This window comes from Mastigoproctus giganteus, chromosome 3 (assembly GCF_048544385.1).
Source record: "Mastigoproctus giganteus isolate SK-2022 chromosome 3, ASM4854438v1, whole genome shotgun sequence".
Taxonomy (NCBI): domain Eukaryota; kingdom Metazoa; phylum Arthropoda; class Arachnida; order Uropygi; family Thelyphonidae; genus Mastigoproctus; species Mastigoproctus giganteus.
The window spans coordinates 1,637,510-1,654,562 of record NC_143577.1 but is presented as its reverse complement, the minus strand read 5'-3'; the positions used below and the strand labels follow the sequence as shown (position 1 = coordinate 1,654,562).

Genomic DNA, 17,053 nt, shown 5'->3' with positions numbered 1-17,053 from the left:
CTGGAACTAATGCAACTAATTGGGTCATTGGTTTCAGCCCTCGATTATATAAATGCTTGTTTCATAATGAAAGAATTTTCCTTGGATTCGGTTCACATAGGTTTCGGAAATTCACGGTGGTGAACAAGTGTTTTAGATGTCTGGGTTTTGGACATGGTGCACAGTCATGTTCACACAAGACTGTTTCTTGTGGTCACTGTGCTAATGGGGGTCATGTTTTCGCTGAGTGCCCTCACAAGGAGGATCCTCCACAATGTATTAATTGTAAGAGAAGAAACAGAGATTGTAATCACTCCGTAAGGGACATTAAGTGTCCTGAGTACATGAGAGCAGTGGAATTAGCAAACATGCGCATCAATCATGGATAATAACTCCTCTGATTTTACCTCTGGAGCTTTGCAAGGACATAGAGATTTAAAAATTTTGCAAATAAATGGTCAGCGCTGTCGGGCAGTTGCTGATAAAATAAGGGTGATTGCCTTGGAGCATTGTATAGATATTGTTTGTATACAGGAGCCATTTTATTCCTCACAAGTGGGAGGGGCAGCTCATAAGATTATGGGTTTTCCTTCTTCTACTAGAATAGTAGCAGCTGTGGATGTTCCTCCAAAATCCGCTATTGTAATTTTTAATCAAGACCTTGTTGTAACGTCAATCACGGGTTTGTGCTCGGCGTGTATGACAAGCAGTATTGTGTCTTCACAAGTTTCTTCTTTCTGCCTAGTGTCACTGTATTGTCCTCCATCGGAAAATATTCAGATAGCGCTTCATAATTTGGAAAATATTTGTTTAAGATATGCATCCCATAATCTCATTGTGACTGCTGATTTTAATGCAAAATCACATTTTTGGCACAGTGGATATACTGATGTGAGAGGGAACCAATTTGAAGACCTCTTATTATCTCATAATCTTGTTGTTCAAAACCTTCCAAATAAGCCGTTCACCTTTTCATCTGTAAATGGAGAGTCTAATATTGACGTAACTGTGACATCTCTTCGTATGTGCGATTCTATTTTGAATTGGGAAGTCAATTCTGGTTTAGTAAATAGTGATCACCGTGCAATTTCATTTGATCTCTGTTTCGAAGTAAGGGAAAAGAGCTTCGCTACGAGTGATCTGTCTAGATTTTCTATGGACCGTGTTAACTGGAACAATTTTAAAAATTATTTGACTACAGTTTTCGATAGTGATAATTGTGAGATACCTGGAGAGAGTTTAAATGATATGAATATCATTAAATGCATAATTAAATGCTTATGAATATGTAAACTATGTACAGTATCATATTTTCCAGGCTTGTGTGCACTCTACGAGGAGAAAAAGGACTAAAAAGTTGTCTGTGCCGTGGTGGACTCCTGCTTTGTCTTCTCTGAGGTCTCAGGTATGCCAGGCTAGGAAAGTATACCAAAGAAATAGACATCTCTCTAGTGTTGATGTGGAATCATTTAAAAATGCCTATAAAGAGAGAAGAAAGGCCTTTCATAAGGCTATTGCTGAGAGCAAGAGAACTTGTTGGCAAAATTTGGTTAATGAAGTTGGTAACAGAGATCCCTGGGGTCTCGTGTATAAAATCTCACGTAATAAGTTGCTTTGTGGAGAAATATATAACACTGTATTGAACAATAATGATGAGACATTGGATTGGTTTTCTACTGTGGAAACGATTGTTAGAAGACTATTTCCTCAGGATCTTCCTCAAGATGATTCACCTGAACAAACGGAGATACGCCGGATGAACTCTGAGTTTACAGGAGCAGGTGACGCTGAAGCTGAACTCTTCAGTTTGGTGGAGTTGGGTGCAGCAGTAGCTAAATTGAACGTTAAGAAATGTCCAGGTTTAGACTTAATTGAAAATCAAGTAATCATTAAGTTTTATGATTACTTTCCTCAAATTATGTTAAATTTGTTTAATAAATGTTTCACTGAAGGTACTTTTCCAAGACCGTAGAAGATGGCACTGCTAAAGATATTGCATAAGCCTGGTAAGCCCAGGACTGATCCGAGAGCATACAGACCAATTTCTCTCTTGGCGAACATGGGTAAGGTTTATGAAAGGTTACTTGCTCCCAGAATTTCTGCGATGTTAGAGGATAAGCATCTGTGTTCTGCTGATCAGCATGGATTTAAGAAGGGGCACTCTACAGAGGACGCCATAACATCTCTTTTAAAGTATATAAAGGATTCTTCTGAGAAATATGTTCTTATGGTCTTTATAGACTTCGAAGGAGCATTTGATTCGGTATGGTGGGAAAGTGCCCTTCGATCTCTAGTGCTTGCAGAGTGTAATAGTTACATATTTAACACTATAAGGTCATACTTTCAGGACAGATTTATTACTGTGCGTGCACGTCATCTGTCATATAGTGCCAGTGTCTCGAGAGGCTGTCCTCAAGGTTCGGTTTTGGGACCTCTCTTTTGGAATGCAGTTTTAGATCAGTGGCTTGTTAAGGAGAGTACAGAGGTTGCTAAGATAGCTTATGCTGATGACCTTGTGATTGGAGTTTCTGGGCGCTCCAGACTTATATTGGAAAGAAAAATACAGTCAGTTTTAGATGATTTAATGGAGTGGGCCAATTTGAACAAATTGAAGATCTCTGCAAGTAAGACCTGTTTTATGGTTTTTAAGAAACAATTTGATTACGGCAGGCCTCCAAGAGTTCTTTTAGGTGGTGTTCAAATTCCTTATGTTGCTAAAACTAAGTATTTGGGATTAATCATAGATGACAAACTTTCCTTTTTCCCACATGTTTCACACCTAAATGTAAAAGTAAGACACTTTACAGGCTCCATTGCTAGGATTTCTCGTAAGGAGTGGGGATTGAATAAGAGAGTGTTGTCATTGTATTATAAGACTATTTTTCTCCAGATAGTGGCATATGCGGCTGTTGTTTGGTTTTCTGTGGTAACTAAAACTAGGATTCGATCGAAACTTTTATCGCTTCAGCGCTCTATGTTATTAACTTTATTGAAAGTACCTAGAACAGCGTCTACAAACGCCCTACAGGTAATTGCTGGTACCATGCCATTGGATTTATTTATTGTCTACAGAGGGTTTTTGTACAAATTGAAAAAGGGTACATCAGTAACGTTTTTGGATATTACAATTGATTTGGAGAATAATATTAAAGAAGAAAAACAACGAATATGGAATAAATTAATGGATTTATGGCAGACCAGATGGGAAAGTGGTGATGTTGGAGCCGTGACGAGGAAATATATTCCCCGGGTGAACTATGCATTGGCAAAAACCGTGGCATCTTGGTTTACGCCTTCTATGTACACTTCTTATTTGTTAACAGGACACACGGCTCACTTAGGGCCAAATTATATGAGAGAGGGTTGGAGACAGATCCTTTCTGTACATGTGGCGAGCAGGAGACTTGGATGCTTGTAATTTTTTTATGTCGGGAGTATGAAGACCAAAGGCGAATTTTGATGGCGCATATTCCTGACTTATCATTTGATACAGTGCATTTGCTTATTGCAAATCGTGACTGTTTTAATTTATTTCAGGAGTTTTCAGCTGCTGTTTTTGCAAGAAGAACTGTTCTCAGAGCCTTTCTTCAGAGGCAAACCTAGTGTCTTAATTGTCTTCATGGAGTTTCACTATTGGTTTCTGCATCTGGCTGGGGTGCTGGACCTGATTCATGGTGTTGGGTCTGGTGCTCTGGTTGGTTGTCTTTTGTGCTGCAATCATGAATACTCCATTCTGGATTCTGCCGTGCTGGATCAGATTCATTGCGTCGGGTCTGGTGGTCTAAAGCGTCTATTATCCATGGCGTACAGTTGGAGATTGCTGGATAGTACCGTTATTGGTTTTGGAGGTTCCAGTGCATGTGAAACAGCAGCTGAGGAAATATTCAATTGAACTGTGATTTTTGAAGTTTATAGTTGTGCCATCCAGACTATTGAATATTATTGTTGTTTTATTATATATATATATATATATATTTTTTTTTTATTATTATTTTTTTTTTCCCTGCTGGCTCCCTGGTATGGCCAACCCGGGGCGCGGGATTGCTGGCACTCACTGGTATTGCACTACCTCCAGTGGGTGCGGGATTTCAAGTGCGAATTGCGCTACAGTAAAATCAGACTCAGGTAATTTAACATACTTTTTAAGGACTGCTTTGTAAAGACTACATATTCCCAAGTTCTCAAGGTAGATTTGGGCTTATGTCTGGGAGCTACCCTGAATAAGAACACACTTGCACACACACACACACACGAGAGTTTAATGTTTGTCAGAGCATATAATTATATGTAAATATATCTTGTATATAAATCATGTATATACTTTTATGTACATAATGTTGAGACTATATTGTGTGTAATTAATAAATGAATGAATGAAAATGAAAAATGGTCCCCATAACTGGAATGTCTTTCTCGCAGACGTGAGACAATTCAAATTAAATTCTTTCGAAATCGCCTTTGTCTTTCACCGCCAAGCTCGTTGTGGTCGCTTCAGAATCGTTCGTGTTCACTCCAGACGACAATCTCTTTTTGTGGACAATATCATAAACTGGGTTATCGATTCTCCATCTCTTCTTCAACAAATGCCTTTCGTTTGAATTGTCGTGTAAAACTAATTTCCGTCCGTCCCTCGCACTCGACGGTCACTTGGAAGTCCCGTGGAATTGAATTTCCTTCAGGAATTGAACAAAATCTCGACATTTGAGTTCACACTTAATCCGTGTACGTGTAAGAAATTGCTCTTCACTCTGTTTTCTTAATGCAAAACTTTGCGTATATTTTTAATTTTGGTATCGATTTCAGCGTTCTCACCATTATCTACGGTCTGTGTGGCCCGTGGGTGAGATGTCTGCACGTAAATAAATAAATAAATAAACAATGTAGCCACACTCGCAATTAAAGTAAATTTCTTCCTCTGCTCTTTTTGCTTTTTTTTTTCTTTTCTTGTTCTAGCGTGGTTGTGTGAGAGCGTTTGTGTATAGGTAACCTCTTCGGAAACCGGCTATTACTAGCACCACTTAAAGCGGAGCTATTTTTCTTTTTTATTTTGCGCTTCTCTTTAGAGTAAAATTTTCTTTTCTTCTTTTTTTTTTTTTTTTTTCTTTTGCCAGTGTTGTGGGATTTCTCGATTCTGTACCTTGCTAGGGCGTTCATGGCAGTTCAATGCCGATACGTGTATTTTCGACCTTCGAGCGTGGAAGTACATAGTTACGGCCCGCATCCTCTTGGCATGAACGAGTCCTGGAAAGAGACGGTTACCTCTGCTCGTTGCTTCCTCCTTGAAAAATGGCTTTAATAAATTTAAAACTGTTTAATCGATCGATTCATTGCATGGGGCAACTGTTCGCTGGTCTTTCCGTCGTCTTTCGAATAATTCCATTGAAGATCCCTCCCCGCGGGCCACGAATTGGAAAGGGCTCTAAATCTCTACAGAAGGACCTCCCGCACAATCCAGGCAAAGAGCACTCCCCTTTCTATATCGTAAATCATCGCACTAGGGTCCCCGAAACTCTAGGGCCGGCCCCAATTTTATAGAGAGTCGTATAAGATAAGAAGAAGACTCTACTTTGCTTCGTCAGGCTGCAGCTGCACTCAAAGGAGAAGGGGGTGATGAAATCTGAGCTACAAAAAATGTCCTTTCCGCAAGTGTTTCTATTTAAGCCCTTCTCTGCTCAGAACAGCGGCGCAGTAGTGAAGTTTGTTAAGTAAAAGCGCATTCTTCATTAATCCATAAGTTCACCCCTCTCCTCCAAGCTGCTGCAGCCCCACCAACATCAAGCGCGTATACTCCTCCGAATACTGGCTCCTTCATTGGATTACGTAGAAACTTCGTCGTCTATCCCAGCAAAGAACAACTGCGATGGCAACCGCAGCCGGATTGCCAAATCTTGTAATGGAAAGACGCCTCGTCCTAATTGCCAAAATGACTACCGAAATGATCTCGGAGCCACGCATCTGGGGACTGTGTGGCTGGAGAATCCCTCAACCCGGACTGAGGTCAGATCCCACGCCCATAGCCGATCCTAACAGACCAGCCCTTAGTGGCCGTTTTCTCCCTGGGCAGATGCTCCCCACAGTCCAAGCAATCGATGGTGACCTGTACAAGTTTGAAAGGATCGGAAATACCGGAGACAAATCCTTATGAGCCTAACGCAAACCAGGCAAACTGGACAGAAACGGGCAGTACAATAATGTCCAATGGATTGTGAATAATGTCAAAAGTGTAATATCTTTATGAGTACATTGTAAATGATAAAGTCAAAACGTGCAATGTCTGTGTAATACTGCAAGTAATGTCAAAAATATGTCTGTACAAATATATTGTAAATAATTCCAGAAACTTGTTCTGTTGCTGGCTTTGGGGGACGAACCAGAATCTCAATGATAGCTCCGTTCCCCAATTCCAATTGGATCTTCGCAGCATTGCTGCTGTGAAGGGTACATTGTACGTGTCACTTTTGTATACAACAAAGATTATATTATTATTATTATTATTATTAATATCAATTTATTTCCAAAGAAATGTCCTTTTACAGCTATCCAGCTGAAGGACACGGATAGACGATAATAATGAATAAATAAATATTGATATAGAAAAGTAGAAGTGATATGCATGGATTGCACTGGAGGACAGAAAGCATTGAAAATCAGAAACAGAAGACAAGAAACGAATTGAATTCGGAGGAAAACAAATCAGAAAGAATTGCAAAACTACAAGACAGCCAAATAATATGTGAATCTCAAGCCCAGCCGCGAACTGTCTGTTTGCAGCAGGACCTCGCAAGCAATAGCACCAAATCCAATGAAACTTTAGGGGCAGCACAAGGAAATGGCTCCACACATTCCACTAGGAAAAGTCGAAACCAAAATAAAGAAGCCTCAGAAATATTAGGACAACTGAAATGATTGGGGCATGCATGTATTCCAAGAGTACGATCGCGAGAGTTACATCTTCCCCCTCAAATCATGTTCCTGCAAACCCACTCACTTATGCGCACATCACTATGCTACCTAAAAAGCATAACACTTTTGAGGGTAGAAAAACCCGCCCATCCCAAAATTTCATGCCTACTCTTGCCGAGGACAGCCGACGACGTAATCCAGTTCACAGAGAAAGTATTAACGTGTCTTCCTGTAACACACCTGAAACAAACAAACGGTTTTCTGAAATGTACAACATTACTTCCGTTGCAACCAGAGAGCAAATTTTTGTATCAAGGCTGGGACCCACAACACAGCCCAGAAATATTAAAGCCATGTGTGAGGGCGAACATGGGATAACTGTGGAAGTCAAGCAAGTGAAAACACGACACCCAGCTTACTCCTCCTTTATAATCTCTTGTCCACCACATAAAGCAACTTGCCTACAAGACGCAAGCTCCTGGCCAGTAGGTACCTTAGTCAAGCCCTGCAGAGACAGATGGGCCAGACCACTGGTTAAAAATGATTCAAGGAATCGGGCTCAATAGCAATCAAAAAACCTCCCCCCAGCTGGGGATGCAGAACATCACATCCACCTGTTTGCACAAAACGTGAGGAGCATCTCAAATAAGCTCCACACCTTAGCGAGTTCCTTAGCTTGGTCATGCCTGTTGTAATAGAGTAGATCGTCTTCGTTTCTTTCATGATAGTGTGGCAACTTATTAGGGCTCTTAACGGCGTGGTTGGCACCGATTGCGTCCTGTAGCCGTTTGTCAATTCGTTTCATTTTCCTCTTCTCATCTCGCTTCTCTAGAGATTTCAGAAACTGACAGTAGTCTGAATCTTTTAGGAGAGTTTCATTTTTCCTGGCCATCATACTGGAGTTCTCGTGTTTCTTTCCGCTATGAATGGGCAGCTGACCACACTCCTGGGGTGTTGTTTGAGTGGCTGCATCTCGTTTTGTGACTGTGCTGAGGTCACGAGGGCAGCCACATCGTTCGGTACGTAATTCTTGTAGGGTGCTGGCAATTGTCTTGAGGGCTTCGCATAATTTCCTCGTTGCTTGCCCCAATGATATTGGTTTTCTCTTCGGATCAGCCTCATGCACCTTCAGAATCTGTTCCGCGAATTCCTTCTCTTTCTTTGCCACGTGAGATTTCAATGACGATGATGACGGGTCTTTTTGTATCATCATTAAGCTGAGAAGTTTCTTGCAGTTGACGCTGTGCATTTCGATGCACGTGTTGCTTTAATAATTTTGATTTGGCTATTACACTTCAAATTATTATCCTTTAGGAGTAAGGGGGTTATCGCAAACTGGCTTTTTGTTTTTGTTTTGCCGCGGGTAGTCTTGTTTGCGACTCATTCTCGCGCGTTTCATGCAGTCCACGGTAAATTTCGAGACTTCGTTGTTGCGAGATGATGTCGTTGAAATATTGTGGTGGCTAGCGATAGATTTGTCCTCTTCAGTGACGTTCCCTTTGCTTCCGGGTATGTCGGGATGGCTGTAATTGGGGATCACCGCGCAACTAATGCCTGGATGGCGCTTCTTTCATATTGACGGACAGGGCTGTTATTGATATTCTAGAAAGTATTAAATTCTGCCAAGTCACGACTCTCAAGGACAGGTGTATAGGGTTCTTCGGCATTAGAACAATTGTCGCACGCAGTGAAGCGCAGTTCGCACGGGCGACCTTGAGAGGAGATTAGGATTAGGGAACACACACACAAAGGCAATTTAAGCATTGATTAGTTTTCGATATTGCTTTATAAAAATCTAAATATCTGTTTACCTTATAGCTTCTTTCTTGAATCTCTTACAACCTGGATAGATGATTTCAATCTGCGTCGGAAGGCATCAAACCTGAAGCCATTGTATAACTATGGCACTGAAATATTACGCATTATTGGAGGAGCTCTTTGAAGGGCTTCCACACTCAAACGTGGGACTCATTTGTGCTGTTCGTCGCAATAAACATTAAACGAAGTGTTCTCCACCGGAGGAAGGGAAATAGTTCAGGAATGCGGGTACAAACAAGGTGGCAACCTTTAATAAATTAAATTAAGTAAAATAAAGCAAAAGTAGCTTTTGAGTCTGAGGGACTCTTCGTCAGCTTGAACATAAACGTTAGAACGAAACAAAGAATGCTCGGGCTTGATATAATAATACGTTTACATTTAAACTTATTTATTGCTTCAAAATCGCGTTATTAGAGGTTTGAGATTTTTTTGTTGGCGCAGATTTCTTACTTAAATCTTAACGGTTGCTTTCACGTATTTTGTGGGGTGGGCGTTTTATTTTTGAAACTGATTCTCTCGCGTTGTGATTATCAATATAAAAAAGCGATGGGAAAATCGTCGCCTTCCACCCTCAGCTTTCCAGCAACGCGCAGTGGTCGTAAATCGAGAAGCTGCTGTACACGGGAACAAAATCCTCCCACTTTAAACCCTCTCAGTCCTCCCTTTTTGACCCTCCTTTTATGATCATGCCCGATGTTTATTCTCAGATGAGGCAGACTCATCTGAGAATAAGCTATGGTGACTTGCAACAGAATAATGAAGGCAGTGTTCTGCAACACTAAGAAGGCCCAGGCAGGGCAGCCTTGCCCCATCTCTCTCTCTCTCTCTCTCTCTCTCTCTCTCTCTCAATCAGAATATCCGTCCAATCACGGAGGATGTTGATCAGCGTATTGAATGGTGCCGATTTATCGGTGTTTCTAATTTTAAAGTTTGGTTTGGACATGAATGAAGAGAGACGGCCTAAACTGATATCGTTGGGCACCACAAGGGAAGAGAAGGCGAGGACTCCCTAGAAAAACATGGAAGGAAGGTGCACTGTCCACAGTCACGAGAAAGAGATATTTGAAAGCTGAAGATGCCCAGGTCCGGCGACTTTGGAAAATGAGAACGACATTGCGGCGATCTGTCGTATAAAGTGGAACACACAGATTTAAATTAAAGTTCTCTCTCTCACAAAACTACGTTTTATGGCTGCAATAAGAAGAGAGCCACAGAATATGAATCGGATTGAGAAGGAACCGATGAAGCGGGTACTTACCCCGGGCATGATGACGCGTTCGATGTCTTTCAGGACGTCTTCCCACTTCTCGCTGTGCTCGGGAGCTGAGTCCGGGAGCAGATCTCGGATATATCCGGGTTGGACATCGGGAAACACGGGTCGAGACCGGATGTTCTCGATGTAGTCGGCCACGTAATCCACCAACTCTTTCCCGCATCGGCGGAAGTTTTCGGCATCCATCGGGCCTACGGAGACAGAGTGTCCACGGACTGAGTTCGGATCTGAAACAGAATGGAAGCAATTAGGGGAACTGGGCCGATAGCCGATTCACTGTTTCTGCTACGGTTTAAAGAAGTTCGTCCCGGCTTCTGTTCGCTCGATTTTAATAAGTGGTTGGGAGAAGAGTGGAGGAGAGCTGTCCATTGCAAACTCAATCGCACCGACCGAATGAAAAAGACGCTGTTTGCGCTGCTCCCTATTTTAACGAAACGTTATCGATACATTCACTAACAACACTGCGCTCCACTTTTATAGATTCCACCGAATCGAGCTCCATCTGAACTAGCAAAATTATATCTGAAAATGCAAAATCACGAGCACTCGCCCAAAGCTAAATGAACACGTAATTGCGGCACAAATTTTATCGCGTATCGCTGGTCACAAAGAATTCGTCGTCGTTTTTCCAACTGACGCTTCGTTTATGCCACACATTCCTCGGGACACACCCCCAATTATTTCAAAATGCCTCGTTAATACGATATCCGTAGCCATTGTACAATCCGCCATCTCGAAATTTGATACCCAACCATAGAATTGCAATCGGTACAGAAACGAGCATTCGGATCGCTGAAGTACATTATTATTATTATGGTGCAAGGAAACCTGAGGCTTATGCTGCACCAGCCAAAAAAATTCCGAATCACCCTGAGAGAGAGAGAGAGAGAGAGAGAGAGAGAGAGAGAGAGAGAGAGAGGAGAGAGAGAGAGAGAGGCAGAAGTTGAAAGGAATCACCAAGAAAGAGAAGAATGATGATATCCAGCTCAGGACCCTGGGTGTGCCAAGCCCATACCCATTATTATTATTATTAGCTGTATGGTGCAAGGAAGCCTGAGGCTTATGCTGCAACAGCCGAAAAAAAAAGAAAAAAAGAAATCCCTAGTTACCCTGAGAAAGAGAGAGCGAGAGAGAGAGAGAGAGAGAGAGAGAGAGAGAGAGAGAGAGAGAGAGAGAGAGAGAGAGAGGCAGAAGTTGAAAGGAATCACCAAGAAAGAGAAGAATGATGATATCCAGCTCAGGACCCTGGGTGTGCCAAGCCAATACTTACCAGATATGAGCCCCTGAGATGATGGTCCTTACCATTTTCGTCTGATACTATCCAATGTACGACTCCATTATATATACTTATCCAATGTACGACTCCATTCTTTATACTTATCGATAAGTATTTGCCCTCACCCAGAAGTATTTGAGTTAGGAAACGTGGCAGCCAATTTCATCCTTCTCGATGTAGCTACGTTCTAGAACGCTGCATATTTTATCTATTTGTGGACAAACTGTTTCGAGCTTCTTGAAGAGAACTCCTCGCTTGGAGCAGAAACCCGGGTTTCCACTTCACTGATGACCTCCTCATCAGTCTGGAACGTGCGCCTCCATAATGGTTTCTTTCAGTTTATTCACCTTGATTTCATCCGTGTATTGATAATCTTGATTTCACCCCCCCCCCGGTTGGCTAGAAGGGTGTACTTAGAATTATGAGCGAAAAATACATTAAAAGGACAAAAGATAACATTTGACAACGCGCTTGCGTGGAATTGGTTTTTTTTTTGTTTGGTTATTTGGTTTTTAGGAGCATTAGCAACTAAGGCCATATTGCTCCGGGGGATATGCGGTGGTCAATTCCTGATCTTTCCGCATCCTCCGTATTTGGTGGTGACGGGCTCGAACCCCGGTCTAATCAAGAAACGGGTGCTACGCACTGCTGCTCCTGCCCACCCGGCTACGGAGGTGCCCCGTGGAATTGGATCAGCATTTGTATACTTATTTACAAGAGGGAGAAAACTCACATTTGAACTTACATTTACATAAATACAGACAAGTTTACATAAATTCAATTTATTAAATGGCGGCCAAAGTGTTGAACTTCAGAGAATTTTATGCGTCTGTCGATGGCACGTGATGGACTGGTATATGAAGTGACTTGACCGTGTTTGCCGAGATTCATTGGAGGTCGGTGCTTCGATGCGAGTCTTCCAGGGTATTCTTCCTCTATTTCTTGTCATCCAATGTTGGGATTAATTTGCAGATTGTTGAAACGTTCCATAATGTTTGCTGGGAACATATATCTCTAAGGCGGACAAAGTTGGTAAGAGTCGACTATACAGTTGTTTATGTCATTCTCTTGGATGGGTACTTGAGGCTAAGATGATTTCTTGCACGTTGGGAGGATCAATTTGGCAAGAGCGATGAGGTTCTTTTCCAGAATTTTGATCTTCCATGGTGTCATGTTCATGTGCACATGTAGAATAGATCTGGAGATGGCGAACAGGTTCCCATGGATCCTGTTCAACCATCTCAGAACCCAATATTCAATTGCCGGTATTTCTTTACAATATTTCATGGAACTGAAGACCATAACTCAGACGCGTATAAAGCGATGGGAGTGAGACACCTTTCAATGTATTTGCATATTAGGGACTTATTTCGGCAACCAACAAGATCCTACCGGATCGCCCAGAGGGCTGCATATCTTTTCCTTTTTGTATATATGAAATGGTCGTGGAAGTAAGATTTTCGTCCCAGGTGAGACCAAAGTCTGTGTGAGTTGAAACCTTTGTGATCTTATTGCCATTTATTAGAGCTTGGATTTCATTTTTGTTCTGCTTCTTGGTTATAGATAAATGAGATGACTTTTTCTGATTTAGTTGGAGCCCTGCCATGTCTAAGAAGTCAACAAGATGATTGATTTGTGTAGCAGTGTTTTCATTTATTTTTTTAATGTCATCAGAGATGACGAACAACTTCAAGTCATCAGCGTAAGAGCTGAAGTTTGTAAACCTCGCTAGATATGGTTGTAAGATTATTAGTGCAAAGAGCGTGGTAGATAACACTCCACCTTGTGGTACTCCTCTTCTTACCGTTGTCCTAGTCTGATAGTGACTATGGGATATTATCAGTATCCGTTCGTTAAGGAGGTTGCGAAGGATGGAGAATAGTGAGGCAGTTGCCTTGTAGTGGTTCTTTAATAAATGAAGTAGTGTTTGAATTGAGACAGTGTCGAAAGCTGATTTTATGTCAAAGAAAATGATATCTATTTGAAATTCGTTACTGATGGCATATCGAATCGGAAACAACGTGTCAAGAAGGTTTGGTGTTGTAGATCGGTGTTGTAGATTTTAGGGAGAAAAATTTTCAAAGATTTTCAGGAGGGAGCATTCAATGGATAAAGGACGGAAATCAGTTGGTAACTTTGGATGTTTCTTTTTTTGAACAGCTTTGACATAGTAGGTCCTCCAAAGAGACGGGATAGTCCCAGTTTCCACTATGCGTTGGAAAATATGTAAAAGGAGTTCGACAATATAAATTGAGGATATTTTAATCGCAAATAGGGGAAACCGCCCGGCCCAACAGTAGCTTTATTTGGTAAGGTGTTAATAACATTAATTAACTGTTCCTTAGTAATGGTGATTTCTTTCATGGCCTGTGGGAGACAACCGTCCACAACAGGTAGAAGGCGCCGGTAGTTGCGATTGTTGTCCTCTGAAGGCCTGTTCAGCCCACTTTGAAAAGAGGTCTTTGTCCATATCAAACTTGTGGTCTCGTCGTGCAATCCTTCTAGACTGTTTTATGCTCGAAAGGATAAGATTGTTGTGGGCGGACTTCTTTAATCTGAGGAAGTGAGCACGGTCCCTTTTGTATGTTTCCTGGTTGTCTAAGATTCTTGATTTCAGCCACCTTCTATATGATTTTTGCTTTCTTGTGAAAGCCACCTTGATGTCTTTATTGAACCAGTTTCTGGTATGGACAGATATTGTGAGTTCTTTTGATGCTCCAGTTGTAATAAGTTTGAGCTGGTGTGAGAGTTCAATAATTGCTTCTTCTATATTTAAACGTTTTATGCTGAGCCAGTCATAAGCAGTCAGGTGAGACATAAAAACCTGCGGATTGAGGGAGTAGGTTAGTTTATGCTGTGATGCGTCTGCTTGGGAGCTTATGGAGGTGTTTAACCCCCCCCTTTTGTGACAATGATGGTACATGTGAGGGGTAGGTGGTCTGACGTAAAGGAAAACTGAGAAGGCTGCAATTTTACAACTGGTAAGCTGTGGAAGATGAGGTCGAGAGCTTGTCCATTTCTTGTAAGTGGCGTATCAAGTCTTATAAGGTCTGCAGAGTTTAATGTTAATGTTAAGTCATGTAGTGCCGAGGCATGTCTTGGAAGTGGCATGTTGAAATCACCACCAACAATGATAAGGAGTGCTGGGTTTAGATTAGTCACCTGTCAGGATTGAAGCTCAATCCTAGATGCATCTGTGCGGTCAGGTGGAAGGTAAACTAGGCGTATCTGAATCGTCCAATCCTAGTGCATCAAGGTGGTACATTAGGCCTCAAAATTCTCAGTTCATTGTAGGGAAGAGGAACAAGTCAGAAGGTGGGAGGCCGGGAGAATAAGACGGTTGCTGCATAATTTAAAAGCGACACCTATTGACAAGTCTACTGTGAGAGCACCCTTGTGAGCGGGACCATTTTCCGCTATGAGGCGGGCTATGGATCGCTCCCTGCATCTCTTCATCTTCAAAGCCTGCGTCTCTTCTCTCCCAAGAAGTGTCTGTAATTTTTTTCTTTTTTATTTCTTTTTCTTTAATAATAATTATTATTTTAACATTTTATCTAATTAAATTTATTATTATTATTTTATTTATTTATTTTATATTTTTTTGAAAAGTAAAATAATATTTTGTCCATTAATTTTTTTTCTAAAATTGTTAATTATGCTATAGTCCCTTGGGAAGAGTTTTTTTTTTTCTTGATCCCTTAGGGGGCAGAATTCGCTGGTCTCCACTTTTTTATTAGAGACGGGATTTTTTAACTGCTTGTACCAAGATTTGGGCATCCTGTGTGCAGGAACTACTGGCATCCATTGCTATTACACTTTCTCCAGTGGATGCGGTATTCTTTGTGGTATTCACCACCGTACGTGATTAAAGGAGACTGCGACACCCATAAGACTTATGCTTCTTCCTATGGGTGCTGGAAATATTATATTTAGTTTAGTACGTGTATAGTTTGGCCCGCCTCCTCGTGGCCTGGACGGGTACTGAAAAGCAGCCTTCCCGGTAACAAAGCGGCCAGAAACAGCTAAAACACACACACACACACACACACACACACACACACACACACACACACACACACACACACACACACACACACACAGTGGTGCCGTTGCTACTAGGGTGAATATTGAATGGAAATCAGTAATGATGATACCTTCAAAGTCCCAGGAAACCGTAGCGCACATATTTTCTGAAAACATAGGTGGCATGGCTAGAGATAACCAAAATTTTATACATTGGAGAGCCTTTCGCACGCAGCTGATCTAGAAAATAGCCTCCTGGCTAGCGCAGTGGCTACAACCGTGTGTTATGTAAAAGTCGTTGGCTCGATCAATTTCCGGTTGCTTTGGTTTTTTTTCCCAAGAAGGAGGAGCCCAGAAAGGTGTTATTTCTAGGCTCCTCTTTACGGCTGCTATTCCCCCATTCCTGTGCCAGCAAACAGAATTTATCAGTTATGCAGAAGACTTGAAGCTTCTGTATCGGATCTACGGGACCGCCCGACCTGATTCTGCTTCCGAAACCATCATTAACAGCCTTAACAATTTGATTACATACTTAGCTCAGTTTTCTCTTAAAATAAATCCAAATAAATCCGCATAAATGGTGTTGTCGCTTAAATCAAACCTAACCCAACTAAACCTGGAAACCAGTGGAACCTCCATCACTCCGTTAACCAAGCACAAAGGTCTCGGAGTTATCTTCGACCCCAAACTCAGTTTCAAACACCATGTTGCAGACATTCACAACAAGGTCTGCAGAGCAAGATGGCTTGCCAAACAACATCTCCTTCATGTCACAGAGCATGAGTACACGCTCCAATACATATACCGGTTTCTGCAGCCAGCCATCACCTACGGATCGGAAATCTGGACATCGGCAACGAAAACCACGCTAAAAGCCATTGCATCTGATGAGTACTGGCTTCTTCAGTGGATCCTCTTCAAGCATAAACTGCCACCCCTGAGACACACGTCAGATATTACCAAACTTCTAAAATACAGAAAAGTCTCCAAACGGATATTCACCATCCGCTTGCTCGTGTCAATTAAAATGATAACGGGTGAAATCAATACGGAAAGTTTTTGGCAGAAGTGCAATTGGAGGATCCCCCCCCCGAAACCCTTAAAAGCCCTCCCCTTTCTGCAGTGTGAGGCTCAAGATAGGCGACAGATTCCTGCCCATGGAGATGCTCCACAACGTACAGGAGATGGAGGTCAACTACAAGAAGTGGTTAAGGACAAATCGTACAGAAGACGCATCATCAGGGAACAGAGCTTTCGTCTTCAGCTGAGTGACTGCCATCGTTTTTTCATGGCTCTGTGTGCAGCGTGAAGAAAAAAAAAGTTCTTTCATTTCCCGTATTAATATATAATTTCTAAAATGTAATTATTCGTTTTACGTTTTTTGTAATTTTTCCTGAATTGGTCAATTTTATGTTAAACCAGCAGCATTGTCGCTCGCTATAACGGGCATTGCATCAGGCATCCGTGGAAACAGTCACACGTTGCAATAAAGATATATAATAATATAAAAAATCCCGAGTTCCCGGGAGAAAAACTACTCTACCCTCCCCTGAAACCGACAAATTCAGCCACATTGTAGAAACGTAGAAAATTCTTCTCGTCACTGACGAGATTCAAACCGAGGTCTTTTCCACCCGGTGGGCCGCTACCCACGAGAGCTGCTTCAGAGTTGAACACGCTCTCTTTGCTGATGTCGTACACACTGAGTCCCGTCCATCGTCTTTTGTATTTAAGAAATGTTTTCCTTTTTTCCCTATTCATTCTTTCTTAGATTTTATTTT

General features: G+C 41.8%; 1 protein-coding gene across 1 annotated transcript in view; it reads right to left on the bottom strand.

Annotated features, from left to right (window-relative positions):
• Ddc (aromatic-L-amino-acid decarboxylase) overlaps positions 1 to 10,194 on the bottom strand; it is a 105,135-nt gene extending 94,941 nt beyond the window's left edge. Inside the window, exon 1 of the mRNA XM_090369167.1 lies at positions 9,959 to 10,194. Coding sequence (XP_090225293.1) covers positions 9,959 to 10,159 — 201 coding nt within the window. The 5' untranslated portion in view covers positions 10,160 to 10,194. The remainder of the gene's footprint in view (positions 1 to 9,958) is intronic.
• Between the last annotated feature and the right edge of the window lie 6,859 nt (positions 10,195 to 17,053).